Raw genomic sequence first — 27,332 nt, forward strand, 5'->3', positions numbered from 1 at the left:
TCTTTAATGTCCTGCTCTTTCGCCCGCACAAGTGTTTCCACATCCCTGGTTTGTTCCTCTCATCATTTCCACTCTTGGTCCTGAGCATTGAGCCCAACCCCTCCAAATCCACCTTAGCCTCACTCTGGGTGAGCCCACCAGGCCACCCCAGGCTCAGGCCTGATGGGAGGGGACCAGGGAACTCATAAAATCAGGAATGTGGAACCTTCCTGGATGTCTCACTGCTGCCTGCAATTATGGTCTAAATGGCTCCTCTTCTTGGCCCCAGGGCTGACTTTTAACTCCTCTCTGTGGCCTGTTATTTCTCTGCTCAGGTCTGCAAGTTTGAAGCTGTCAGGGAACAATCGACTCCTTTGCTGGCAGAAGGCTGGGCCGCCCACCCTACGTCAGTGTCCCAGGAACAGTCCAGTTTGGGGAGGGGACGGCATCGCCCTGTATGACATACTGAAAGGGAAGCTGGGCAGGGCCTCTGCCCAGGGGCTTGGGCTTTCCAAACAAGGTATCCCAAAGAGAGGTAAGAGGAAGTGGGAGAAGCTAGGGGAGGAAGACTGGTGGTCTCCTGACCTCCCCATACCTCTCTCTTGGCTTCGAAGGAATGGGGCAAGGGCTGATGTGCTGGGAGCCTGCTTGTGAGTAGTTCTGCGCTGGGACAGCCTGGGAAGGAGGAGGATTGTTCTTGGTCCATAAGCTTTGCAAACAGAGGGCTTGATGACAACACATTACACATGCATTTAATAGACACATTCCAGGGAGGGAACAGAGGAGCACTCAGACCAGCAGGCAGTTTATAAGCACCCTGAGACAGACTGGGACAGCCTGGCATTGAAACAGCCTCGGAGACACAGGCTCCCCATCACTGCAACTGGAGGGAGGGAGGGAGGAAGGGGGAGCCCAAGGGGTGTTTGCAGACTGCCGAGGCCTTGCAAGATAGGCTTCTTACGAACTTTGGAAGAAAGAGGTCTTTGGTTTTTGCATGGCTAGCACAAAACAGGTGCCAGGAGGAGCCTGGAGACTGCCTTTGGCCAGGGAGTGGGGTTCAGCCAGGTCTCCAGGCTTCCCAGCACCATAGGTGGGCCTCGTGGAAGGGAGACAAGAGCAAGGACCTGGATGTCCAGGTTTAGGTGTGAGTGAAAACAGGCTTCAGGGTGGGGCAAGGGTGCTGAGGGGCTATGCTCAGTGCTTGTAGCTCTTCCTGCTGGAGGATGTGGTAGAGACAAACTTGACGCTAGAGCCACTGCCCCCCAGGCCCCGGTTGCTACTGGCAGTGAATCCTGAACCCCCCAGGCCGTGCCCGCCGCTGGTGGTGAAGGAGTAGCTGCTGCCTGCACCGAGACCCAGACTTCCACCTCCAAGGCTGCTACCACCGCCATGGCCACTGGAAACGGTGGAGGTGACTACAGCTGCCGGGAGAGAGGACACATGATGAGAATCAAGCACAGGAGGGAAGACACCAGGGCTGCCAGGGTCTGTGTCCTGAGGAGGTCCTGGGGGTGGGTCTAGGGTGTTCTCGCAGGCAACAATTTTTCCTTGCAGTCTCCCCACCAGCTTAGTGAGATTCTGTCCTCTGCTCCAGCCTGCCTTTCCCAGCTGTAGTGTTGGGTGTTCTCCTAGGTTAGAATGGCTTGCTGCCTGTCTTCTGTTACTTGGTACCTCCCTTCTCCTTCTAGAACCTATTGGAGACTACCCCTCTCCAGGAAGCTGTTTCCCTGTGACTCCACCACTGTCTCCCTGCTGCTCCATCTGATACTGGGTCCCTCTCTGGACCTGGCTCTGGAGTCTCCCTTCCTTCTGGCAAGTTCTAGGGGGCAATCCTGCTGCTTCTCATTTGCTGTCCCCAGCCTAGGCCCTCTGAATCCAAGAGAGGGGCTAGAATATTCTTGAAACACCAAAGATGAACCTGTTGTTCAGTTAACTCTGCCTCTTTTCTCCTACCAACCTGGTATTCTCCTAACTCATTGCTTAGACATACTAATACCCTGGTTTGGGTCTTACAGAAGAAAAACTGAAATGAAAAATGAACTCTTAGCAGATGAACCATCCTTCCCCAAACTCTGTTAAAGCCCTAATTCCAACCACCTGAGAATATGGCCCATTTGGAAATAGGATCTTTGTGGATGTAGTCAAGTTAAGACAAGTCTTTAAGGGTGGGCCCTGATCCAGTGTGACTGGTCCTGATTAAAAGATGGAAGACAGCTGTGTGAAGACAGGTGCACGGGGACAAAGCCACATGATCACAGAGGCAGAGACTAGAGTTAGGCAGCTGTAAGCCAAGGACAACTGAGGATTGATGGCTGCCACAAAAAGAGGCAGGGATGGATTCTCCCCTACAAGTTTCAGAGGGAGCACAGCCTAGCTGACACCCCAATGGTGGACTTCTCGTCTATAGTACGCTTCTGTTGTTGTAGGCCAGCCTGTTTGTTGCAGCAGCCCTAGGAAACTAAGGCAGACTCACAGGTGTATTTCAAGAGAAAGGAACCTCAATGTTATGCCATTTGTTCCCCAAATTAGCTTCGAGGGTGTCTGGAACCACTAGACGAGGCATTAGGGAGGGCGGACGCTAGGGTAGTTCAGAGGACTCTGGCTTCTAGAATCACTGGTTTGTTCAGTCAGTTGCTCTTATGAATCCTTCATCAAGAAAACCAAACTCACTTGTAGAGTGTGAGCTGCCAAAGTTATTTCTGTTGGCCTCCCGATACCAGCACTGAGCTCTGTGAGAGACAACTTCTGCTCTTACTGGCACGCTGGGAACACCTCTCTTGCATTGCGACCACTGTACCCAACTGCCGTGTCCCATGCTGCCCTGGCTGCCTGGAAACCCCTGGCAACTTCCTGTGCTTGTGCTCTGCAAGGTGGAGCCACACACTGAATTCTTCCCAAACTGTTTGGAGGCAGGGTCCCCTGATGGGCCAGGCCCTGGTGCCTAGCATGAAGGCTGCCTCCAGAGATCCAAGGTAAACCAGTGATTTTCCTAAGTTCTGTCTACATCAGACACTCATCTTGGAGGTCTGAGTTAGACTTGTAGCCCCCAGTCTCAGGTGTGGAATTCTGGGAGATGAGAGAGATGGCAGAGGTTTTCTAAACCCATGCAGAACAATTACAGCAACCCCCCTCCCCAGTCTTCTTTCTGTGGCTCTGTCATTCATAAAGAGGTAAGAAATGTCATATTAAAGCCTCTCTCCTAATATGGCTTTCTTTTAAACAGACTTAAAACTTTAAACTCATTGGATTAGAGAAAAGGGAATGAAGGAAAGGGAGGGGGGATGGGAATAGGAAAGACGGTAGAATGAATCAGACACACATTTCCTATCAGTGTAACTCCACATCACGTACAACCACAAGAATGAGAAGTTGTACTCAATGTATGTATGATATGTCAAAACACTGCACTGTCATGTATATCCAAAAACAACGACAACAACAGCAAAACCCTTAAAACTTCTCAGAACGTAACCTTTCAGTGGGATTCCCCCTAATACCTTTTCCCTTCTGCAAGCCCACCACCTCCCTTCCCTTAAGCACACACTCCAAATAATACAAAAAGGATGTCATACTCACAGATATTAACTGGAGAAACTCCTTCTCCACTCAGCCTGATTGGGAGGAGGGGAGAAGGAAGGTTACTATGGTGTCCAGCAGCTTGTGGCCATTGGCAGTGACATTTTTGCAATTACTTTAAATGCATTAAAAACCCCTTTATTATTTTTATTGCAGAAGTTATGCAAGTTGAAATTTTGTAAATACTTATAGTATTAAAAATAATCTAATGAGTGACGAAGTGTGGAGATTGAGGTTCATGGGAATGAAACCTATAATCTCAGGAACACATTTTTTTGTTAAATTTGTCACACATTCTAAGAAAATAAAGGCTAATCACAGACTGGTGTCAGTTGGAAAGGCAGAGCTTGTCTTATAACAAGACTTCTCTCTCAACAAGGGACTATTGTCATATACTAGGCCAGCACTGAGGTTGTTATAGGGAGTCTGAGTCATAAAAATAATAATACCAACAATCAGTCTATTATTGTCTTAGCAACTGGTATGCACTCATAAATGAGTACTTAGAACTTTAATAAGAGCTAACATTTATTGAGTACTTGGGACTTACATTATGCCACTTAATTCTTTCAACAACCCCATTAGGTAAGTATTACTGTCTTAATTTTACAGAGGGAAAATTAAAGCTTTAGAGGTTAATTATCTAGCCAGTGGTCAGAAGGCTGGGTTTGAAGCCAGGTCCATCTAACTCCACAGCCCTTAACCAAATGCTAGCCATCATTTATTGAACACCAGTTGCATACCAGGCATTGTTCAAAGAGTTTCATGTACAGTCTCTTATTTTAAACCTCTTAATACCACATGAGATCAAAACTATTATGGTCTCCTTCTATAGGCACAAACACAGATGTGGAGAGCTTGAGAAATTTGCCTGTAGTTATATAGTTAGTAACTGGCACAGCACCAAGGAACACCAAGCTCCATCTGAGCTTTGGGGAACATATCACATAGCTCCTTTGTTTTGTCATTGAAGAAACTGAGGGCCAGGGAGGGGAAACTGACTTTCTGAAGGTTACATAGCTAGGTAGTGGGAGACCTAGAAGCCCAAACTACTGGGATAGTATATGCTGGGTCCAGAGCCTTTTAAACCACATTTTGAGATTTGCCTTGTAACCAGATTTCTCCTTTGATAGAATGTGATTCCTTGGATCTGCTGAGGTGTTAGATTTTTATGGGGTACTAAACGTAGTTGCACCTCAAATTATTTACCAGCCTGGAAGAAAATTACACCTAAGTTCTTAGAGCCCAATTCTACCTGTGTTGTGGTCCCATTTTCAGCCTGCAGCACCCTGTGCCCCTCAGAATGGCCAGGCAGCTGAGGGAGCTCCTTTTGCTTGGAGGATGGAGTTGGACATCTGCCCCTCACCTGCACTCCTCGCCCTCCAGCAGCTTGCGGTAGGTGGCGATCTCCACGTCCAGGGCCAGCTTGACGTTCATCAGCTCCTGGTACTCACGCAGCAACCGGGCCATGTCCTGCTTGGCCTTCTGCAGGGCCTCCTCAAGGTCCACCAGCTTGGCCCGTGCATCCTTGAGGGCCAGCTCTCCGCGCTGCTCTGCGTCAGCGATGGCCGTTTGCAGGCTGGCGCACTGGAAGGAAAGGAGGGAGCATGAGTCCTGCTGCCAGCCCCGGGAGGCATGGTGCCCCCAGGTACAGTCCTGTGAGACGGCAGGAAGACCCAGAGGAAATGAACATTCCAGGAGCTCTTGGCCTTGTCCAAATTTTACCTGTTTCTTGACACTGTCGATCTCGGCTCTCAGCCGCTGGATCATCCGGTTCATCTCGGAGATCTCTTGCTTGGTGTTGCGGAGGTCATCTCCATGCCTTCCCGCTGTGACCTGCAGCTCCTCATACTGACAAGACCAGAGCAGACTTGGTCACACAGCCAAACGCCTGGCCTAGGCACTCCCTGAGGGCCACCAACAGGCCCACTCATTCCCCAGTCCCTTGCTCCTGCCTCTCTCTATTCAGCCAGTGCTCCTTGAGCGCCCTGCTTGTCCGGGAGGCAGCAGGTAGCAGGTTCCTAGAGGTACTGCTCTGGGAACACCATGAGCAGTACAGTCAGGCCCCTGCTCCCCCAAGGCTCACAGCTCACTGAGGGAGACAGCCACTAATCCCATCAGCATGTTTCCAAAATTACACTTTCAAATGGTGAAAAGTGTCCTTTAGGAAATAGGGTCCTTGAGAGTGTCATAAAGGAGCCTGACGTAGACTTGGAAGTGGGGAGGGAGTGATAAGATAAGTCTCTCTAGGGATGGAGATGCTTGAGCTGTAATCTGAAGGAGGGAAGAAAGGGTTGAAGTGGTCAGTTTGTGGGGAGAACATTCCAGACAGATGAAACTGCGTGTGAGGATTCTGGGGGCAGGAGAGAAGATGGCAAGTTCTAGGAGTGAGGAGTGGGCTTGGTTACTGTCCCTGGGGAATTTCTGGCCTCAGGCATGTATCCAGACCAAGTGTGTGCTAGGGAGATGAGGTTGATGCTGCAGAGACTGCAACTTTTTTTAGCTGTAGATGGACACAATGCCTTTATTTATTTATTTTTATGTGATACTGAGGATCGAACCCAGTGCCTCACAAGTGCTAGACGAGCGCTCTACCACTGAGCCACAACCCCAGCCCGAGGTTGCAATTTTGACCTTTGTAAAAGAGTCTCCAATCTCAGTGGTTCCAGGTCTAATAGTGCCTATCTGGGACACATTCACTTAGAAGAAATCATTCTACCCTATGTCCTCTGGCATACCAGAGTCACACCCACACCTTTCTTGACAGAAGGAGCACCCTTGCCAGAGCCAAGATCTCTTCAGTTTCGGAAGTTTGCTGCCTCAAGTATAGCCAGCTTCCTCTGTTTCTAGATATTCATGACTAGAAGGAACAACATAAGGAGTTGCTCACTGTAAACTTCCATCACTTCACCTTGGGGTGAAGGGCACCCTGCCTCTTCTCACTGCCAAGGATCTGCCTTGTAGACACCTGGCACCTGATACCCTCCTTCCTTTCTACCGTGCTGCCAACCAGAAGGGACTAAGTGCAAGGGACAGGAGCCAGTGTGTGGGTGATTGGCTGCCCTCTGAAAGGGGCCTGGGTTTGGCAGGGAGCTGGTCTAATGGTAAATGCTGCCTTTGGACAGCAGCTCTCTGTGGTCACCCCACTTCCCCTTTCACTCTCTTATCCACAAGGTGCACACTCCTGCCTTCCAGCTACTGGTTCAGCCCTCAATATTTTCCTGCTTCTTTGCAACTGTTTTCCCTTCTTTGTTTCCCTACTGGGCTAAAGACCCACTTCTTTTAATAATGGCAGCTTTTTATTACTGCCATCTTTTTCCCTTCCATAACTCCCAGATCTTGGGTTCTCTGTGGTTTATTCATTTACAACCCTGTAACCCTGCTTGGCGGATGGTAGGAGCTCAGTATATATAAATGTCCCCTTTAGAAAGTGCCCTGTGACTATTTCTTGGTTATTTTAGAGTCTCCACTGCTCACCGGGTGAGCACCGTGGAGCCCTGCTCTGGGTTTTGAGCACCCAGCATTGCCCTGGCAATATATGATGTTTCCACATGCATTTCGGGCTAGTTGCTCACAGCATCAAAGATGTTCCTGCCAAGTGGAAAGAAATGGAAATGCTTCCTGAGTGAAGTGATGATGTGGAATCTCAGGGAACACTGACCCTAGAACCTATCGGCAAGGTGCCCACACTCACCTTGGTCTGGTACCAGGACTCTGCTTCAGCTCGGCTACGGTTGGCAATGTCCTCATACTGGGCCTTGACCTCAGCGATGATGCTGTCCAGGTCCAGGCTACGGTTGTTGTCCATGGAGAGGACCACGGACGTGTCACTGACCTGGGTCTGCATCTGGGACAGCTCCTGCAGGGCATACACTCAGTCACGCAGGTACAGAAAGAAGGGATCTTGGATTCCCCACCGTGACTAATTGTCTAGAGTAGGAATTCCTTCTTTGGTGTCCCTAGCAGAGATTCTTTCAGCTGTCCAAGGGGTACTTCCAGCTACTGAAGGGATTCCATCCTGTCCTGGGAAGTTTCTGGGCCATTGACCTGTGTGGTGGGAGTCTTTTTCCCACTGTCACCTCTCAAGTTTCCCATCAGTGTGCCTTCCCTGGGTATGAGGATGGGTAGAGTCTTCTGAATCCATACTGCATAGACTTGAATATGACATATCTTTATTCAAAAAACCAGCACGAGTGGTTTCTTCAGGATCAGGTGATGTTTAGGACCTGGCTACCCCCAGGTCCTTCCTTCCTTCCCCTCTCTCCCTTTGCAGATGCACCCAGATCTCAGCCTTCAATGGGGCAAGGTCCTGAATGAGGCATCTTCAGGGGGCAAGAGACCCCCTGGACAATGAGCTGAAGGGCGGCTAGCCTCTTTGAACTTTTCTGGGAGGGGGAAGGGAGCAGGTAGGCCTGGAGTCCTTGGGAATATTACCAAGTGACCTAAAATTTGGAAATCAGCATATCCTCCTTGGTAGGATTGCCATGCCGTGGAGTCAGGGAAGAAGTCTCAGAGCTGGGCTAGCTTAGTGTGACAAAGTTCCAAACAATTCTCCCTGGTTCCCACTATCCCCAAGACCCTTAGCTTGAGGCATCTGTCAAGGTTCTGGGTAGAAACACTACGGGAATGACATTCTGCCACACCCGTTTCTTTCTAGGCTTCAGACCTGGGAGGAACAAAAATACTTGCAGACTTACTGCCTCAAAGATCATCCTGAGGAAGTTGATCTGGTCTGTCAGAGAGTCGACCTTGGCCTCTAGCTCCACTTTGTTCATGTAGGCACCATCCACATCCTGGAGCAACAACATGGGGGGCTCCTCTGAGGTCCCTGCCCCAAGCAGTCAGCCCCAAAGTAGCAGAAGAGAGACCTTCCCAGCCCTTCTAGCTTGAACCCGAGAGAACTCAGTGTCTGGGGCTTTGGGGTTGGGAGTGAGCCATTACTGAGGCTAGGAGCTTGATTTCCCTGGTTTAACAGTAAACCTGAGCAGGTTTACTGGGGACTTAAACACTGAGGGAACATTCGGGCAGGTTAGAGCTCTCTAGATAGCCTCAAGACTGAGTGACATTTCTTGGGTGTCACAAGGGTCAGGCTCCCTCACACTCCTAGATTCAGTGCTAAATCTCCTCTGAGAGACATCGCCCCTCACCTTTTTCAGGGCCACAAACTCATTCTCAGCAGCCGTGCGCTTGTTAATTTCATCTTCGTACCTGTAAGGACAGGGGCGAGGGGGTGGGCTATTGAGCAAGACTTCCCTTTAACTCTTCCCAGGCTGGTGGAGCAAGAATTAAGAGACCTCAAATCCTTCCCACCTCTGCGGCTGACCTGCATGTGACTATGGGTGATTCACTTAACCTCTATTTCTTCCTCTATAAAAGGGGGATAATTTCTTCTGCTAGGTATTAAAAAAAAACTTTTATAAGGCTAGAAGATGAGCATAAAACTAATAGGAGTAGAAATGCGTGCTTGGGCAATGTCATCCCTTTATAGAAGCACAATTCGAATTTTCACAAAAGTTTGCTGCCTCAATTATTGGCTAAAACTATAGAGTAAGCTTTGCTTGTTCAGGACACTGTTCCAGGTAGAGTTTGACATATTTCCCTGAACTTCAGGGTGGCCATTGAGCAGTGAGATTTTTGTAACTAGGTGTAGCCCAAACTCGGAAGCCCAGGGTATGCCAGGTAAGTTAGCTAGAGCTGTCCCCTTCCATTGGCTACCTCCCATACCATGCAGACAAAATTTGCCTCCATGAGGAAGGTCAGAGTGGCCTATGGAAGCTCCCACTTCTTCCTTGCTACCTCGCCTCACTCCTGAGCTAATGCCATCTTAGTAATGCAAGTTTCTCTGTCACTGAGTCCACATCTGATGGAATGAAATAACTTGCTGAAGGTAAAATAGTATTATGCTTCTAGCATCAGGAGCAGTGTTTTTAGTTAGATGATGCTGGCAACCCTTTGCAGTCATAGCAATAGATAAGAATGGGCTCCTTGTTAATAGTTACCCGTGAGATGAAGGTCTCTTTGTGACCCCCTCAATGCTGCTTTATCTATGGGATCATGATGACAAGTTCTGAAGCTCTCTGCTGGCACTGGCATTTGCTCCTTTGGACCTCTCTGGTCCTCAGTAAAAGGAGCCCTGGAATGGCCATGTGTGGCCAGGAGCCTGTCTCTGATTTACCTGACTTTGAAATCTTCCACTACCTCCTGCATGTTCCTCAGCTCAGCATCCAGCCTGCCCCTCTCTGTGGTGATCCCCTCTAGCTGCCGACGGAGGTCATTGATGTAGGTATCAAAGAGGGGCTCCAGGCTCTGCCTCACAGTCTTGGTGCTCTGCTCCTGCAGGAGGGTCCACTTGGTCTCCAGGACCTTGTTCTGCTGCTCCAGAAAGCGCACCTGGAGGGGAGCAGAGAGAACCAATCTTGAGCATCTTGGGGAGGTAGCAGTAGATGCTCCTATTCAGAAGGGAGGGAAAGATGTTTTTTCACCCAATGACCAACTGGCAACTATGTAATTGACAGCTCCAACCCCAAATGAGAAAGCCCATGAAGCTACCCCAAAGTTCCCCAGGGTTTCTATGGAGTGGGTACAGGCGCCCAGAGCTTCTATGGAGAAGCCTCCATGCTTGGGTTGTTTTGCACACCTCCAGCTCTGGTGAGGGTTTTCACTGAAAGCTCTCCTGTTCTCCACATTGAACCAGCACCGAAGACCCCCAGAGAGGACAGTGGAGCATTTCCACAAGGTGGGTCAGCTAGCCTGACTTGAAAATGCCAGGGCTGCATGACTGGTACCTGTTGGATTTGAAACACTTCCCAGGGGACCCTTGTGTTAGTGTCTCCCTCTGGGTTGGGCCCTCCCCCAGAGTCTGTTTACCCAAAGGCAATGAGACAGAGGAAGTCTGTCCCACCTTGTCGATGAAGGAGGCAAACTTGTTGTTGAGGGTCTTGATCTGCTCCCGCTCCTCCTTCCGCACCCTCTGGATGGTGGGGTCGATTTGCAGGTTGAGGGGAGTCAGGAGACTCTGGTTGACGGTGACCTCTTGGATGCCTCCGGAGGGACAGGCGGGGAAGCCAGGGCCACCAAAGCCCCCTCCAATGCTACCCCCATAACCAAATCCACTGCTGACCCCAAATCCACCACTAGCCCTGTTGCCAAAGCCACTTCGGAAGTTGCCGCCGCACCCACCGATGGAGACCCGCTTGGTCCCCCCTAGGTTGTAGAGGCTGCGGCTTCCAAAGCCGGCCCCAGCCCCACTGATCCTGCCCAGTCCTCCATTGCCCCCAGTGGAGCGGGCCATGGAGACGGAACTGAAGCGGGAGCGACCCAAGGCTGGGGTGGTGGCCGAAGCTGTGCTGAAGCCCCTGCGGTTGCCCGTCTGGAAGGTGATGGTGGACTGCCGAGACATGGTGGGTGAAGACGGTGGCCAGGAGTTCCCGAGGTAGGCGCGAGAAGAGGATGGAGAAGACAGCAGCTGGGGAGCCGTGGGTCCGTGGGCTTTTATGGGCACCCAGGAGGGGCGGGGCTCCTCTAATGAAGGGGGCCTTGCTGATGGCATCCCCTAGGCATTCGCCAGGCGTGAGCTCACACTCAGCACCCCCTGGGAAATGGCAGAAAAGCCACTGGTTGGTTCCCTGCCTCCCTCCCCCACGTGGAAACTCCTTTCCAGTTGCAACTTGATCAGCAGACCAGTGAGAAGCAAGTTAATTACTTTCAGTCATGTCCTAATCATGCATCTTTTAATGGACTCAAAAAAACACTGCCTCATTTCTAAACCGCTTTTTTAGGCCTGGGACCAACTCCCTCCTGTCCAAACAGCTTGTGTCAATACAAGCCACTGCGATTCACTGTTTCCTGTTCCTTGGCGTGCTTCCTGTGCTTGAGGATTTTCTCAGAAGCTACTGCCGGTTCCTCCCATCCCATCAGGCTGGCCCTCCAGATCTTGAAAATTCTGCTGCACACTTCCACAGACATCCACCTGGTGTTGCTTGTCCTGTTCTTTTGCTCTTAAGCTTTCATTTCTCTTTCATAAGTCACATGTGATTTTTCTGGTGCATGAGTGTGTATATGCATGTGTATACACACGTGTGCACCCTGCCTAAGTGACTTTAAAGGCCAGCCCTCCATCTTCTGTGGACAGAAGTTGTGGGAGTAGAAAGAATTGGGTTTGAATGCTAGTCCAGCCAATGACAGCTGAGGGATGTTAGGCATGTCATGCAACTTTTCTGAGCTTCAGTTTGTGTGTAAGATAGTTGTGTAATGAGTGTCATTGTGAACACTATTTTTGCTTTGACTATGTAAGTGCTCAATAAATCTATCTTTCTTCTTTCTTTCTTTCTTTCTTTCTTTCTTTCTTTCTGTACTGGGGATTGAACCCAGGGACACTTAATCACTGAGCCACATCCCCGGCCCTTTCACTGAATTGCTTAGGGCCTCTCTAAGTTGCTGATGCTAACTTTAAACTCATGATCCTCTTGCCTCAGTCTCCCAAGTTGCTGGGGTTACAGGTGTGCACCACTGCGGCCAGCTAGTAAATGTTTCTTGAGTCCATTCCTTCCTGATATTCACACAAGTATTAATGAGGGGCCAGCTCCATTCTATCCTGTGACAAATCCTGTGGGGATTCAAAAGAAACACAACATATGAACATTGTTTCTTTAGTAATAAACTCATGGTCCTGTGAGATGCTAAAGAACTTTCTTTTTTTTTTTGGTACTGGGGATTGAACTCAGGGGCACATGACCACTGAGCCACATCCCCAGCCCTATTTTGTATTTTACTTAGAGACAGGGTCTCCTGATTTGCTTAGTGCCTTGCTTTTGCTGAGGCTGGCTTTGAACTTGTGATCCTCCTGTTTTAGCCTTCCAAGCCGCTGGAATTACAGGCATGCACTACCGCACCCAGTACTAAAGAAATTTTGAACAAGATGGTATTGATGGTATCCAGTGAAGCGCTACTTCTAAGCTAACTTTGAGGCTTTCTTCTTCCAGATGGGTCACAGACATCCCCTCCTCCCAAGGATGGGGATACCCAGCTCTTCACTCCTTCATCAAAAGAGCTCCAAATCTGCATCTAGTAGAAGATTTTTTTCTCCCCCACCCCTGTACTAGTGACAGGCTGACAAGGAGTCTATAATGCTCCTTGTCCCCCTTCTTCCTGTTTCTCCTCCCCTTATCTCTACTATGGGGACATTCACCCAGAGAAATGGCTAGATTATCTTGATTTTGTTGACCTTGTTTCTTGCTGTGGGTTTGAAGGATGGGCGAGTGAGAGAGGAAATGATAGATATTCAGTCTCCATTGTGTGGATAAGGAAGTGAGGCAAGTGATTAATGCAGAAGGCAGGCTATCATGACCTCTTTGGTGAGCAGAGCCAGGTGCCATGGTCCTTCCACACAGCTGTCCTTTGAGAAGCACATGGGTAGCCAGTGGCTGGCAGATGCGCTCACCTGCTTGGAATGGCAACTTGGCACTTGGAGTGGTGGATCTCTGTCTTCAGCAACCTCCTCCCTGAGGCTCTGGTCAGGGGCTGGGCCTCTGCTCCAGTTAGACGTTGTCTGCGAGTCTCAGGTTCCACAGGGAACCTCTGAATCACAACTTTTGTTGACATAGGCCAGGAAGAGCTCAGGAATTCTCTCAACGGCTTGCCAATGTACCCAGGGCCTAGCCTGGGTGGTGCAGGTCTGTCTTCTCCAGTGGGAAGAATAAATATCTTTGTTTTCCATACTCCTCATTACATGACAATCTGTCTCCCAGAAGGAACGCTTGTTTGTTTTCTGAGATGAGCTGAGTAAACTCCTTGGAGCTTTCCACAGAATAAAGGTTGGTAAGGGTCTGGGCTCCGGAGCGGAACTGGCTCTGAGATGCCCAAGGGAAGGAATGGAAGTCCCACTGTCTGCCTGAGTGCCACCAGGGGGAAGCTGGCTCCAGGCTGCCTACTTTCCTGCCTATTCCATCCTTTCCCACTCTCCCTCCTGGGAATCCCACTTTCAGGCATGGCCATCTCATTTCCACTCCTGTTTCTCTCAGCCATGACCTCTGGTCTGCTTATTCTTATTCTTCCTCCTCCTCGTCTCTCTAATGTTCCCACGAGGATGGTGGTTTTCTAACGACATCGTCTTACTAGTGGCAGTTGGTAAGCTACATTGACAGAGGTGAGTCTTTCTTCCCTCTTCCCCCTTCTGACCTTTCCCCTGCACTGTGACCTTTACCCTAGTGGACAATGAATGCCTAGGACACCAGGCCCACTTGACAGCCTGTGTCATCACACTCTTGAAAGCTCGAAACTTAACTGTTATTGTCCTTTGCTCTCTGTCAGGAAGGGTTTGGTGTTGTTTTAAACTCCCTCTGTAATTCTGCTCAAAACTTCCCCATCCCAAGAAACCTTCTCAGATAGACTGTACCGAAGTTTGTCCTTCAGGACACTTGTGTGTGGCCTGTTCTTCAGCGTGATGGTTTTCTGCTGGCCTGGGGGTTAATCTACCACTGAGGCTTGGGTAGCTTCTTTTCTCCTCAAATTGCCTCCTAAGCTCCCTAAATTGAAATGTGGCAGAAGTTCGTGTGATCGAGGGTATCTGGCTTATATTCCCTTCTGTTCTTCAAGCATTCTTGAGTCTCTCCAACTCTATATTATTGAGTATGTTTGGGTGAAGTTTTCTTGAGGTTTGGAGGAGTGGTGGGTTCAAGGGCAGGGTATGCACTCTGGCATCCAAAGCTGGGACAGCCAAGCCCTCTATTTTCCTGAGGTGTGCCCCTCCTGCTCAGTGTGTTCCCATCTGCCTCAGAGGGACACAAAGGCCTTTAGCAGGTGACTGATTCCAAGGAGGCTGTACCAGTGGCAATCAGGTTGTGGAGGTAGAGGGAAGATGTAGAGATACACCTCCTCAGGGTTAGAAGTTGGGTATGCACCATGGAGCATTGGCTTTTAATCAAGGCCAAAGGAGGAGCCTAGACAAAATGCCTCTCTCCATAGCAGACTGGTCTGATGACCCAGGCCACAGTCACTGCCCCGCCATTGCCCAATATGCAAGATTGCTTCTGCACCCCTCCTCCTCTCTGAGGGAATCCTGGCTTTAGTGAGTAAGTATATATTAGCACCTGTCATGTGCCAGTACTCAGTGTGCTAGACATAGGAGGTAACAGCTATGAACAAAGCAGACAAAAGCCCCTTCCCTCCTGGAGCACATGCTGGAAGAGGAGGGGGAGCAGAGGTGTTTTGCAGGTGCAGTTGTAACCCGGGTCTCCCCTTGGCATGCTCCTTGGGCCGAGTGTGGAGAAGGTAACTTTTGCAGTGGACCCTGAGGTAGCCCAGCCAGAAACATTTATCTACCTTGACTATTTATGCAGGGACAGCCATACTTCCTCAATATTTGCAATGTCTAGTAGGTGCCACCCAGCCTGCCTCTAAGGGCTCAGACCTTCCTCCTCACGACCCTCTTGCTCCTGCATTAACTGATCATTATCAGTCTCCAAAGGGCACTGACAGACCAGTTGATCTCAATCATCTCTTGAGATTCAGGACTTGGGACTTTACCTACATGTAGCCAGTGTCACTCATCTGCTCCTTCCACTAGTCAAACAGATCAGGCCTTTCTCATGGACCCCAATGGATGGGCTGCTGCAGATCCTTCTGCAGGCTACAGACAGCCCTTGAGACCACTTTGGTGTACTCTTATCATTCAAACTTGTGTCTAAGAAAAGCAAGATGGAGCTGTCCCTTTGCTTCATGATCAAGTACTTGACACAGCCAACAGATGTACCTGTACAAAGCTCAACACAGGCACTAAAAACTTTCACAAAATAGCAATCTAAATGCATGTGCTGCTGACTGAGTGCATCCGGAAAGAAAAGTGAAGCAAAGGAGTAGAATTTGTCTTTTAAAACCTGAAGAAGCCATGCAGATGAGGAAACCAGGGTCAGTGTGGGAACAAAAACTATAATTCTGTAATTCTGCTCAAAACTCCCCCATCTAAAGAAAGCTTCTCAGATAAACTGGACCCAAGTCATGTGCTTGCTGATTCCTAAATCTCTCTGCTCCCCACATTTGCTCTGAGCTTTCCTGACCTTATAAAACCCAAAGAGAAAAACTCCCTGCTGCTGGTGACACACAGTTGGGGACTTTGTAGGGGGAGGAGTGGCTAAGATGTTGGCATCTCTGCAGAAATCACTGGAAGGTTTTAGACAAGACAGGCCATTCCTCCCAACCACTTTCATGGCCTTGTTTGTTCCCAGAATGGGGATGCTTCATCCACCAAGTCTCTCTAGTTTTTGCAGAGATGGAGCTGCCCAACGAGGAAACTGGTGAGAGGAAAGTGGGGGTGGGGGTGGGGGATGAGATGCTGCTCCAGTTTTTCCTCAGAGGAGGGCACCCAGCAGCCACTCTGAATTGAGGAGTGCAAGACCTAGAAAACCGGCATGCTGAGCACTGGCACAGAGCCACAGCCCGTGGGCACAGACTGGTGGGCTGGATGATACTGGCACACTGAGGGACGCTGTTGACACCACCTCATTGGCTTGTGACTGGTCTGGTGGTTGCTGCTGAGGGTTGGGGGATGTGTCACCTGGTAGGAAGTAAGAGCCAGAAGCAGGCACCTCACCCCTATGCCAGGCCTGGTGCTGCCTCTGTTTTCATGAACTTAAACATCCTGAAAACTCATGACTCCATCTTGCATCCTGGCTTCCTTCTCTCAGCCTAGTTAGGTCTAAGAAACACTTCTGACTTGAGCCTTCAAATAGATTGCACTTGTGCATTCATTCATTCGTTCTTTTAAGAAACACATGTTGGGGACCTGTGATATGCTTGGCACAGGGACATAACAATGGATGGAGAAAAGTATCCCACATTGTAACAAGAAAGTGGGTCATACTGGTGAGCTGTCACCTTAGAGGTAGCCCAGATGTGCACTGGGAGCCTTGAGACACCCGGAAGGGTGCCGTTCTTGGTGACCAGGCAGTGACCAGCTGTGAGTGCATGGGCAGTGCCCAGGTCTTTTTTATCTACCTCAGGTCCAACAAAGTTCATGAAGTGCACAATATAGAGGTCCCATATTTTATGGGTGAGGAGAGTGAGGCCCAGAGTCCTACAGGAAATTGAGAATAAAACTGGGACTAGGATCATCATCTCCTATCCCCTAGCACAGTGCTCTATTCCCATGCCACACGGATCTCCAGGCTGGAAAATTATCATTCTTTATAATTCCCACGTCTTAGGGGCTTGCTGAGCTGTGGAAGATAAACCCAACATGTCTAAGCAATAGTCATATAATGATGGAATTAGAAAATGTGAAATTCAAGGAGTAGTGAGATTCATCTCTGGATGGGACTTGAGGATTTCAGATGAGCCTTGCTCACACTTTTGGCTTCAAATATCACATTTTGGGCACTCACAGAAGACTGCAGGAATCAGCCCTGGAGCATAGAAGGGGAGGTTCAGCAGGCTGGCTTGGCTTAAACATTTCTCAGGGATAAATCACAGAGTGAATCCACCCACACTTGGGATGGGATTGCATTCATCTGCAGAACATATACCTACCTCATCTGTATCAAGCTGCACTCCTACATGAGACATCTAGGTGATGCACTGTTTACCTGGGTGTTTCCAAGGACAGGACCATCTGAATGTGGGTTGTGTTTCCCATGATCCCTAGGAAGGCTAGTTCCAAGGGGCACCCATACTTGTCTAGGAGTTCCTGCCTCATTCTGGGCTGTACAATGCCCAACTGACCTGCAGTACCAAATCAGTCACTGGTAACAAGGTGGCAACAATGACATTGATGATGATTTTGGGAAACAGAGCCATTGAACTGGGACTGGTTGACTGGATATAACTGTAGAACAAGAACCTTTTCTTGCTCTTCTTTAAGAAGGGTAAATATTCCAAAGCCTGGATATAGAGGAAAGGAACATTAGGGCCCATGACTCATTAGTACAAGGGAATTAGTCTCTTTGAAGAAGGACACAGCACAGGGCTGTCTCATTAGTCAGCTCTTTTGGTATGCAATCCAAGTGCAATTGATCAACATGCAGCTTGCAGAGGGTAAAATCAGAGAGATGTCCTACTGGAATCTATGGAAGAAATGGTGTCCACGGAGCAGACCAGCTCTGTGTCCATGATGAGCAGCCAGGATACTACTCTCTCCTCTCTTCCAGGGAAAGGGATAAATGGCAATGACCTCATGGGCAGATGCCCCAGTGCCCTCTGTGTGATTCCTACCCTGTGCATATTCTGGATGTGCTTCATCAGGCCAATGAGAGAGACAAATTCCTTTTAAAGGAAATACTTGCAAGTGCCTTTCATTCACCCCTGAGCACTAGTTTATTAAGCAAGAGTTGGCCAGCCCTTGAGGGAGCCCAAAAACTCATGCAAATGACGAATGAATTGGGAAATAGGAGGTATGAGGAAAGGAGAAAGGAATTGTGATCAGAGACCAATCTGCTTCTTTGTCATTGTTATTATTGATACCACTAGGGAGTAAACTTAAATTTCACCAAGTGGGATTCAATTACTTCTACCTTCTAATACCAAACAGGAATGTATTCCCTGGAGGGAAGTTTTAGGGATGAATATAGATTCTTTCTGGAATAATTTATGAGATATTATTGGGTAATAAATGGAATTGAGGCTTCTAGTTTGTTTTGAGTGCTGAATGCTTCTGTAAGATCCGCATGTATATACTCTGCTATGATAATGCTATTTGGGCATCATGATATTTTATAGGTTTAGTATTGAAGCAGGGTTTCCCTACATTTTAAAAATTTTGTCCTTGAAGGAATGGGTTCTACTGAGCACCCCTGAAGCTGGCCTGCCATTTCTCATGGGCCTTCACACTTGGCATTCATTGCCTTGCCTCTGGGGCTCTCTCTCTCTCTTTCTCTCTCCCTCTCTCTCTGTGTGTATGTGTGTGTGTGTGTGTGTGTGTGTGTGTGTGTGTGTTATGGGTAGAGTTCTAGCTTGGCCAGGTGAGAAGGTTTGCTCACAGGAGACCCATAAGTCAGCCGCACTTAACAATGTACCTACATTCCTTTAAATTATTCTTTAGGGTCCAGAACCTTGCCATGCCATAGGCTGCCTTTGACTACATTGCCAAGTGACTGCTGGACTGATAAATGACAGAGGGCACATAGGAGTGAATTGTGAAGATATTTTCAGAGGCAAATGTAACGAGCTAATGATGGTCACACTCTACTCCTTCCTTCCTCATCGCCCAGGAGTAGACAAGAAGTCAAAGTGGGAAAAGTGGAAAGGAGGCTTTAGAGAGGCTCTTGGAAAGAGGAAGGACAAAACTGGCCAGAGTTCAGAGCTAAAGGAGGAGATAGTGGCAACAGACCCAGCCTGGGAAAAAGCAATCATCTTCCTCCTAGTGTGGGCTGGACTCCCCAGGCTAGAGGGGAGGCGTTGCTTGGTGTTTTCGCTGGCGTGTATGTCATCAGCTGAGGTCATGGGCCAGCATTGCTTCACTGAGGTGAAGAGAGAGCTCCTGCCACTGCTTTTGGCAGCCCAGGGAAGGGGTGCCTCCACCAGAGGGCAAGAAATGCAAGAGGCTGGAGCCAAGAGAAGGCACGGGTCAGTCCCTCCCTATGGCCAAAGGCCAAAGGCCAAAGGGGAGCTGAGGAAGCCTGAGTCCACATGAGACCACACATCCCAGAGAAGGGGAGGAGCACAGATTACGAATCAAGGCCCATCAACCCTTGGATCCTGCTCTGCCTCTTCGTTGTCATGTTACTTAACTTTTTTGAGGCTTGGTTTTCTCATCTTTAAAATGGGGATGAAGTTTAACAAGGTGATTGGGTACAAGAACAAGGTACAGAAGTCAACAATATTCACATGCTACCTTTAGATAAGAGAAAACGATGCAGCAAACAAGAAGAGTAACCAGAAAATACTGAAAACAAACCATGAGTAGGACTTGCTGAATCAGGAAACAATGTATATAAAAAGCTGTCATATAAAGCTCTACAATGGTGTAATCAGGCACAGAGATCAATGTGACTGAAGAGAAAACGTGTGAATTCAGTGTGTAATAAAAGTGGTATTGCAGTGGGGCCGGGCAGCAGGACACTTATTCTTATGTAGCAGAAAAGCACAAAAAGAAAAATAGTAATTATCCAAGTTCTCACTCCTCACAATCAAAAACTTAGTATTTTAACCTCTTTGTGTCCCTCCTTTTTTCTGGGTTAATATCTTTTAATAAATAACAAACATAATAAATACATTGTCTTTTAAAACAACCTATGGGCCACCAGCTGGAGGATCAGTCTTGAGAAATTGTAGGACTATATCGAAGGAGTGACAAAGAGGACCACAAAGACTAAAAGCCCTTAGGAGAGCCCAGGCTGCTGGAGTGGGGCAGGTGCGTGAAGCAGAGACCTGAGATGACGGTGAGGGGACGGTGCAGAGGAAAGGGATTTATATTTGGTCCTTGCCTATTGTCTGTCCTTCAGCAGAAATCCAAAGCAACAGTCCAGCCACCCTTGCCCTCATCACATTCAGTATGAGGACAGATCTATCATCTAGGCAGGGTTACCAGATTTAGCATAAAAATACAGATGTGCAGTACAGGTAAACAACAAATAATATTTTAGTATAAGTGTATTCCATGCAATATTTGCAACATACTAAAATATTTTTATTGTTTTTCTGAAGTTCAAATTTAACTGGGTGTACTCTGTTTTGTCTGGATGACCCTATTCATACGTGACAGGGATAGTAATAATGCCTGCTCTAACCAGCAATCAGCTGGCATCCAGTTGGCCTCTTCACAATTGGGTCCTTGCATGGCCTTCACAGAAGGGGTACCTGTAGGTGGCCTACTGTCCTGGAGTTCTCCACAGGGAGAGGAGAACTGAGTCTGTCTTGCCACTTTGGGATGTTTCTCTATCAGCTTCTGGGCTTTGTCCAGTGTGGCAGTTTCAAGGTCTGCTTCTATCTTGCCTTGACCTCAGACTGCAGTGGTAGACACAGAGGGAAATCACTAATCCCAAAGTCTCCCCAACTCCCAAGCTTCTGCCTAGTGATCTGTCCAGGAGTAAGACCCTTGCCTACATGTAACAGCCATGTAAACAGATTAGACCTAATCTGATCAGAGAAGGTATCCATTGTGGCTTGAAATTAGCAAATTACCATTACAGTTGAGATGGGTATTGTTGTTCTAGTGGAAGTTTCCCATGCTATGTATTCTTTTTCTTATAGATAAGACATGCTGTGGAATGTCTGATTAGCCAGACTCCAGAATAAGCTTGTGTAAACATGGCCTAAAATCTAGAGAGTTTGTCTCTGCCTAAAGGTCAAAGACATTGATATCTAGACAGATTTAAATGAACCTCCCACATCTAGTTTTGCTTGTCAAAATTTGCATGGATGTGTAAAATTTAAAAAAATTTTAAACATCCTAATGCCAAGTGACAAAGATCTTAAGAACCACGTCCTCACTAATCTGAGTCATTGACTAACATGGAACATGGTTTAATCTCATCTGTGCCAACAGTACTTTAAAACAAAATCATTAACCAACACTGCTTTGAGATTTTAGTGATTGATTTTATTGACTTTTACAGCTTCACTTTTTTTTCAGGGTTATTAAGGTGTGAGGTATAGACAAATAAATTCACCATTTTTAGGTGTATAGTTCTATGTGTTTAACCAGCCTCTTGCAAGAGGCATCTTCCTTGAACTCAAGTACGTCTGGGTTGTGTCAAATTCATCCAACACATTTAGCAGCATGTGGCTATAAATCCACACCCTGAGGTCCTGGATGCTCCTCTCTGTACTATGTGGTTTGATTGATACATCTCAGGGTTTGTATCAAAGCAATCTCTGCAACAGTTATATTAATAATCAGAGAGAGAGAGAGAGAGATGAGTATTGTGCCATCTTGCCAACAGTTTCTATTTTGTAGGATCTGTGTAGTGTCTCCCAGGGGTGGGGGAATGGGAGGTGGAGTTTCTGAAGGAGTCTCAGAGATAACAGAGGGACCAAGCCACAAAATGATGGTAACAAAAGAAAAAAAATAGTGAACTTCAGTTATAAGATTGTGCTGATCCATCTTCCAGGACCCAATTCCCTCCTAGTCTTAATGCTTTTTAAAAGACTCTACTTGGGGGGAAAATCCTGAAGTGTGGAAGGCTGAAGAGTATTGGTGATCTCCATCTAGAAAATTCCTACATCACGTTAGGTATGGAGCACGGTGCACTGTCAGTGGGAGAGGGATGGTCCCCCAAAGATGATGAACAGTTTGTAGAAAGAGAGATTCAGAGTCAATATGGAGCATGAAAATTATCAAAAACAACAAAAAGCCCTTAAAATATATTTAAAATGTACTTTATTTAAGAGAACAAATAAAGCCAAAGAGACCAGAGAAAAATAGTGTGGGGATACAGACTCAAAACACCAGAGGGGTTATGTCACATAGCGTTCATTGCCAAGGGAACAGCAAGACCATGCATGGGGCAGATGAGGAATCCCGGAAGGCAGCTACAACAACAGGGAAGTTAGAAATCAGAGGGAGGACTCCTTGTCTGCAGTGGACTCATGTTCAGTTCTTAAATGGAGCATATGGAATAGGCATCACAGAATAATGGCAATTCTTATACAAAGGAACATCACAACGATGTTCCCATGTCTGAGTGACAATGGTTATTGACATTCTACAGATGAGCTGTGGAAACTCAGAGGAGAAGGTAGACAGAGGAGGCAGGAGAGCAGGGGCCTTCCGCAGCCCCAGCTAGAGAGCAGAGGTGGAGGCAGAGGAGGAAAAGATCCTGAGCAGAGGGCTCTACACCAGAGGGCTGAGCAGGGTGGGACAAGGGCCAGTGCAGGACTTCAGTGCTTGTAGCTCCTGCTGGAGGTGGTGGAGGAGTATTTGATGGTGGAGCTGCTGCCACCAGAGGAGCTGAGGCCACCCCCGATGCCTCTGCCACTGCCAGAACTGAAGCCACCTCCAAGGCTGTGACCACTGCTGTAGGAGTAGCTGTTGCCTCCGCCCAGTCCGAAGCCACTGCCGGCACCCCCAGCGCTGCCATAGCCGCTGGACACAGTGGACTGCACCACAGCTGTAGGGAGGACAACAGGACACAGACACCGTGAGCTCACTCTGTTACCTGAGCCAGCTCACAAGGTCAACAACTGGGAGGCAGACAAGCCAAGTACTTACAGATGTTGACGGGTCCAACGCCCTCGCCACTCAGCCTAGGAGGAGAGGAACACAGAGGATGAGTCCTCCGCAGCCCATACCTGATCCCAGGAGAGGCCTCCACCTGAGGCTCATGGAGACCGCCCACCCCTGATCCAGAGAGTCTCTTGACAGCACCCATCATTACTGGCCACAATCCCCTGCTCAGGGCCAGACCCCTCCCACAGGTGCTCAGAGGGGGTGTGTCACCCACCTGCACTCCTCGCCTTCCAGCAGCTTCCTGTAGGTGGCGATCTCCACGTCCAGGGCCAGCTTGACATTCATGAGCTCCTGGTACTCCTTCAGCAGCCTGGCCATATCCTGCTTGGCCTTCTGCAGGGCGTCCTCCAGCCCTTCCAGCTTGCTCTTGGCATCCTTGAGGGCCATCTCCCCACGCTGCTCCGCATCAGCAATGGCGGCCTGCAGGCTGGCGCACTGCAAGGGGAAGCAAGGAAATGGGCTTGGAGCCTGGGCCTTCCAGGAGGCTCATCCCTGCTCTTCCTGCCCAGTGAAGAAGAGCCCAGAAGGCTGGACTGCATGGACAAGCAGCCCCGACCCTGTCTCTGCCCTGTACCTGCTTCTTGACGTGGTCGATCTCCGATCTGAGCCTCTGGATCATGCGGTTGATCTCAGCAATCTCCTGCTTGGTGTTGCGCAGGTCATCCCCATGTCTGCCTGCTGTGACCTGCAGCTCCTCATACTGTCGTGCAGGGGGGAGAGGGAGACAGAGAATGTGTGGGGTTTTACATGTGCACAATGCTGTCTCGCTTCGGAGTCAGTCAGTGAGTTATCTCCACCTATTGGCTTCTCCTCAATGAATTTTAGAAAAGTTGATGTTAAGTGGCTGGACACAGTGGAACCAAGCCACAGAACATCTCAGTTAGGGAACCAGAGACTTCTTAGTTCTTTCAGGGACTGACAATGTTGTGCTCTGTGTCTCTGAGAGCCATCAGTGAGAATGAAGTTTAAGCAAAGATGACTTGGTCCTTATCTATGGGAGCTTGCTCCTGCCTGGGAGTGGTTCTTCTGCTTCCTAGACAGGGACATCATATCTGAGAGAGTTTGTTCTAAGCATGTGGGGTACAGCTTCTGTGAGAGGACTTTAGCCTCCTTTCAGTAATTCCCCCATGAAGTCAGGAGGCTTCTTAAGCTCAGGGGGGGGGCTGGGGCCTCCTTAGCGGCTGCCAAGTCACTGCTCACCTTGGTCTGGTACCAGGACTCAGCCTCAGCCCGGCTCCTCTGAGCGATCTCCTCATATTGGGCCTTGACTTCGGCGATGATGCTGTCCAGGTCCAGGTTGCGGTTGTTGTCCATGGACAGCACCACAGAAGTGTCTGAGATGTGGGTTTGCATCTGAGACAGTTCCTGCAGAGCGCAAGGTCCTAAGGTCATCTTGGCCTGGGCTGCTTACCAAGGTGCCCAATGGGGACATAGGACTCCCCACCCTGCAGAACCCATCTGAGTAAAGGAAATGGGGGTGGAGATACTCACTGCCTCATAGATGGCTCTGAGGAAGTTGATCTCATCTGTGAGACTGTCCACCTTGGCTTGCAGTTCCACCTTATTCATGTAGGCAGCATCCACATCCTGGGGAAAGAGCAGACAGTTTGGAGTCAGCTGAGCCCTCCTGCCCAGCCCCCATTTTATCACCATGGCAATGGTCTTGTGAGATGGGAGGGGGATGCAGAGTCATGTCTCTCCTTGAGCAGAGAAACTAGAACCCTGATTAATTAGCTCACCTTCTTCAGGGTCACAAACTCATTCTCTGCTGCTGTGCGTTTGTTGATTTCATCTTCATATCTAGGAGAAGAGGGTTGACACACATCTGAGCTAGTGGGTGGTTGAAGCTGAAAGGCAGTCTGGGATCTAACACTTTCCATAGATAGAAAATATCTAAGTCTATCTTTCCTGCCACTGAAAGCCTGAAAGGTGACTAAATTTTTCAAATCATTGCCCTCCCATGTTTATTGATGCCCCAATATTGGTTTATTTTCTTCTAGCCTTGGATTTTGATATTCACCTCAATGAACATATAGTGCTCAGTGGTCATGCCCACATCTAGCCCTGGCCACTCATTCGTGTCTAGGTGTGAACCTTGGGATCCTGAGCCCATTCCTCTTTAACCTACTTTTTCTTATTGTCCTCGACCAGGTCCTGCATGCTCCTCAGTTCTGAGTCCAGGCGGCCTCTCTCCCCAAGGATCCCATCCAGCTGCCTTCTGAGGTTGTTGATGTACTGCTCGAACAAAGGCTCCAGGCTCTGCCTCACAGTCTTGGTGCCCTGCTCCTGGAGCAGGGTCCACTTGGTGTCCAGGACCTTGTTCTGCTGCTCCAGGAAGCGCACCTGGAGGGGAGCAGTGTGTGAAGAAAGAAAAGCTTGCAATTCTTGTTTCCATGTTCTCCTCACTCTTGTATGTCACCGGCTGTCCCCTAAACTTTTCCATGTGCCCTGCCCTCCTGGGTCTCAGAAGGGAGGTCCAGAGTGAAGTACCCAACCTCATTCTTCTAGGGAAGATAGGTCCGTCCTGCGGGCCCAGGCAAAACCTGGAAGAGCTGGCTGGAGCTGTGGGTGGCCTCGTGCTGAGGGCCTTGAAGGCACTCGGGCTGCCACCAGGTGAACACATCTGCCTTCCTGTGCCTCAGCCGTGCTACAGTGGGGCACAGAGCTTTTCTCTCTCTCCAATAGTAATCATGGAGCCCTTCGTGGATCACCTCTGAATGAGAATCAGGCTCTGGCTGCCAGTCTAACTAAGAAAGGGGCCCCCAAATGCAGGACTCAGGAGCAAATGGGAACCCCTGTAAAACAGTATTTGCACAAAGCCTGAAAATTCTTCCCTCTCCTCTCCTTCTTTGGCATTTATTACCAGACTCAGAGTGGATTTTTAGGTAGAAATCCTATCTCACCTTGTCGATGAAGGAGGCGAACTTGTTGTTGAGGGTCTTGATCTGCTCACGCTCCTCGGTCCTCACCCGCTGGATGGTGGGGTCGATTTCCAGGTTCAGAGGAGTCAGGAGATTCTGGTTGATGGTGACCTCTTGGATGCCTCCAGGGGGGCACACAGGGAAGCCAGCGCCCCCGTAGCCACCACCAAGGCCAGCAGCGCCACCGAGCCCAAAGCCACTACCAGCTCCACCTCCAAAACCAAATCCACTGCTGAAGCCGAAGCCACCTCCAACTCCGCTGCCATATCCGCCGCCTATGGCGCAGCTGCCCCCTCCAATGGAGATCCTCTTGGAGGCCCCTGTGCCATAGAGGCTCCTGCTGCCAAAGCCTGCGCTTCTGCATGCCGCTCCCATGCCACCACTGCCCCTGGAGCGGGACACAGACATGCCGCTAAAGCCAGAGCGGCAGAGCCCTGGGGCTCTGGCTGAGCTGGCACTGAAGCCTCTGCGGCTGCTGCTGCTGCTCTGGATCCTCGTGGTGGACTTGCTGGTCATGGTGCCTGGAGACGAGAAGGCTGGGCAAGGCGAGAGAGGCTGGAGGGCAGAGCAGAGAGGAGCAGATGAAGGAGATGGACTGAGGCAGAGCTTATATATGGTGTGAGTGGGCTGGGCTCAGGGCTGGAAGGTGAGCTTGCAGATTGGGAAGGGCTGGGCTTTACAAACAGTGAGATCACACCTGGATTATTAGAAAAGTTATGAAATAACCAGATTGCATTTTTGGCTTCCTTTAGTCAGGGAAAATACTTCTGCCTACAGCTGTGACTTGATCTCAGTACAATAAGACTATTCTCAATTCACTGTAGCTGGGAGTTAGTCATTATCCTAACAAAGGTTCTCCCATGTCTCAGAGCATCCTGAGTGTCCTCTCCCCAATCTTTCTTTTCTCCTAACAGAGAAATTAGGGATCCAAAGAAATCTACTGCATAAGACTTAATAGAAAGATTACCTTTTCCCCCAATGATTACAAATGGTAATTATAAATTGTTTTTTCTTTATATGAAGTGTGAACCAGGTAGAGATTAGAAGAAACATAAAGGTTGCCTCTATATCGGTCACATAGCTTTAACAATTTCTATGTCATGGACACCCTTATTTCTTCCACAATCTGCCATATTCCAACTCCAGACTATTTGAAAACAAATCATTGACTGTATTATTTTTCAGTGAATAATTCAATGTCAGCATCAAAATGATATACCCTTTGAACATAGTCATAAACCATTTTTAGATTTTAAAAATGTATGCATTCCTTAAAGTCAACAAATGTCTATTGGATCTCCCAATATCCCTCTTGATATTACTAATTTTATATTTTGTTTTTTCTCCAAATCTGGATTCCCAATAAGTACCACGTATGTATTATTTGAGTGACATATATTTTAAATGTCTTTCAAATAATTAAAAATTTAAAATATCCCTTCATTTTCCCTTGATATATTTGTTAAGATAATTAGGTGAATTGTCATATATAGTCTTTCAGTCTGTGGGTATTTCTGATTGCGTGTTCCTGGGGTTCATCTGACATGCTACTTTGTCCTTTCTATTTTCTACCAACTGATAGTAAACATTAGAAATGTATTAAGACTTCTCTCTATATATAAACATTCCTTGTGTACATATAGTAGATTGCCTATTTAAGTATTAGACATTGTTTTCTACACATTCATTCATATATTTAC

At 48.5% G+C, this 27,332-nt stretch overlaps 2 protein-coding genes across 2 annotated transcripts; both read right to left on the reverse strand.

Moving 5' to 3' along the window:
- Positions 1 to 692: 692 nt before the first annotated feature.
- LOC107148654 (keratin, type II cytoskeletal 75) lies at positions 693 to 11,172 on the reverse strand. Its single transcript, XM_015493393.2, has 9 exons — positions 10,457 to 11,172; positions 9,731 to 9,945; positions 8,703 to 8,763; positions 8,253 to 8,348; positions 7,250 to 7,414; positions 5,281 to 5,406; positions 4,922 to 5,142; positions 3,556 to 3,590; positions 693 to 1,400 (listed from the first exon to the last, which is right to left on the reverse strand). The coding sequence occupies exons 1-9, from the start codon at positions 11,102 to 11,104 to the stop codon at positions 1,174 to 1,176; spliced, it is 1,794 nt and encodes a 597-aa protein (XP_015348879.2). The 5' UTR covers positions 11,105 to 11,172; the 3' UTR covers positions 693 to 1,173.
- A 10,702-nt stretch (positions 11,173 to 21,874) lies between these two features.
- On the reverse strand, positions 21,875 to 26,217 carry LOC107148658 (keratin, type II cytoskeletal 6C-like). The gene is made up of 9 exons (XM_015493398.2): positions 25,615 to 26,217; positions 24,840 to 25,054; positions 24,451 to 24,511; positions 24,203 to 24,298; positions 23,912 to 24,076; positions 23,286 to 23,411; positions 22,926 to 23,146; positions 22,694 to 22,728; positions 21,875 to 22,592 (listed from the first exon to the last, which is right to left on the reverse strand). The coding sequence occupies exons 1-9, from the start codon at positions 26,146 to 26,148 to the stop codon at positions 22,363 to 22,365; spliced, it is 1,683 nt and encodes a 560-aa protein (XP_015348884.1). The 5' UTR covers positions 26,149 to 26,217; the 3' UTR covers positions 21,875 to 22,362.
- Between the last annotated feature and the right edge of the window lie 1,115 nt (positions 26,218 to 27,332).

The sequence above is a fragment of the Marmota marmota genome, unplaced genomic scaffold (assembly GCF_001458135.2).
Source record: "Marmota marmota marmota unplaced genomic scaffold, marMar, whole genome shotgun sequence".
Taxonomy (NCBI): domain Eukaryota; kingdom Metazoa; phylum Chordata; class Mammalia; order Rodentia; family Sciuridae; genus Marmota; species Marmota marmota.

Bases quoted from the DNA above. Each gene is read 5' to 3' on its own strand.
- LOC107148654 (XM_015493393.2), bottom strand. From the start codon at position 11,104: ATGCCATCAGCAAGGCCCCCTTCATTAGAGGAGCCCCGCCCCTCCTGG. The intron at 8,349-8,702 runs GTGAGGGGCGAT...TTGTTGCTCCAG, and splicing joins AGTTTGTGGCCCTGAAAAAG to GATGTGGATGGTGCCTACAT. The intron at 1,401-3,555 runs GTGAGTATGACA...CTCTCCCGGCAG, and splicing joins AGTTTCTCCAGTTAATATCT to CTGTAGTCACCTCCACCGTT.
- LOC107148658 (XM_015493398.2), bottom strand. From the start codon at position 26,148: ATGACCAGCAAGTCCACCACGAGGATCCAGAGCAGCAGCAGCAGCCGC. The intron at 23,412-23,911 runs GTGAGCAGTGAC...CCTGCACGACAG, and splicing joins AGTCCTGGTACCAGACCAAG to TATGAGGAGCTGCAGGTCAC. The intron at 22,593-22,693 runs GTAAGTACTTGG...TCCTCCCTACAG, and splicing joins CGTTGGACCCGTCAACATCT to CTGTGGTGCAGTCCACTGTG.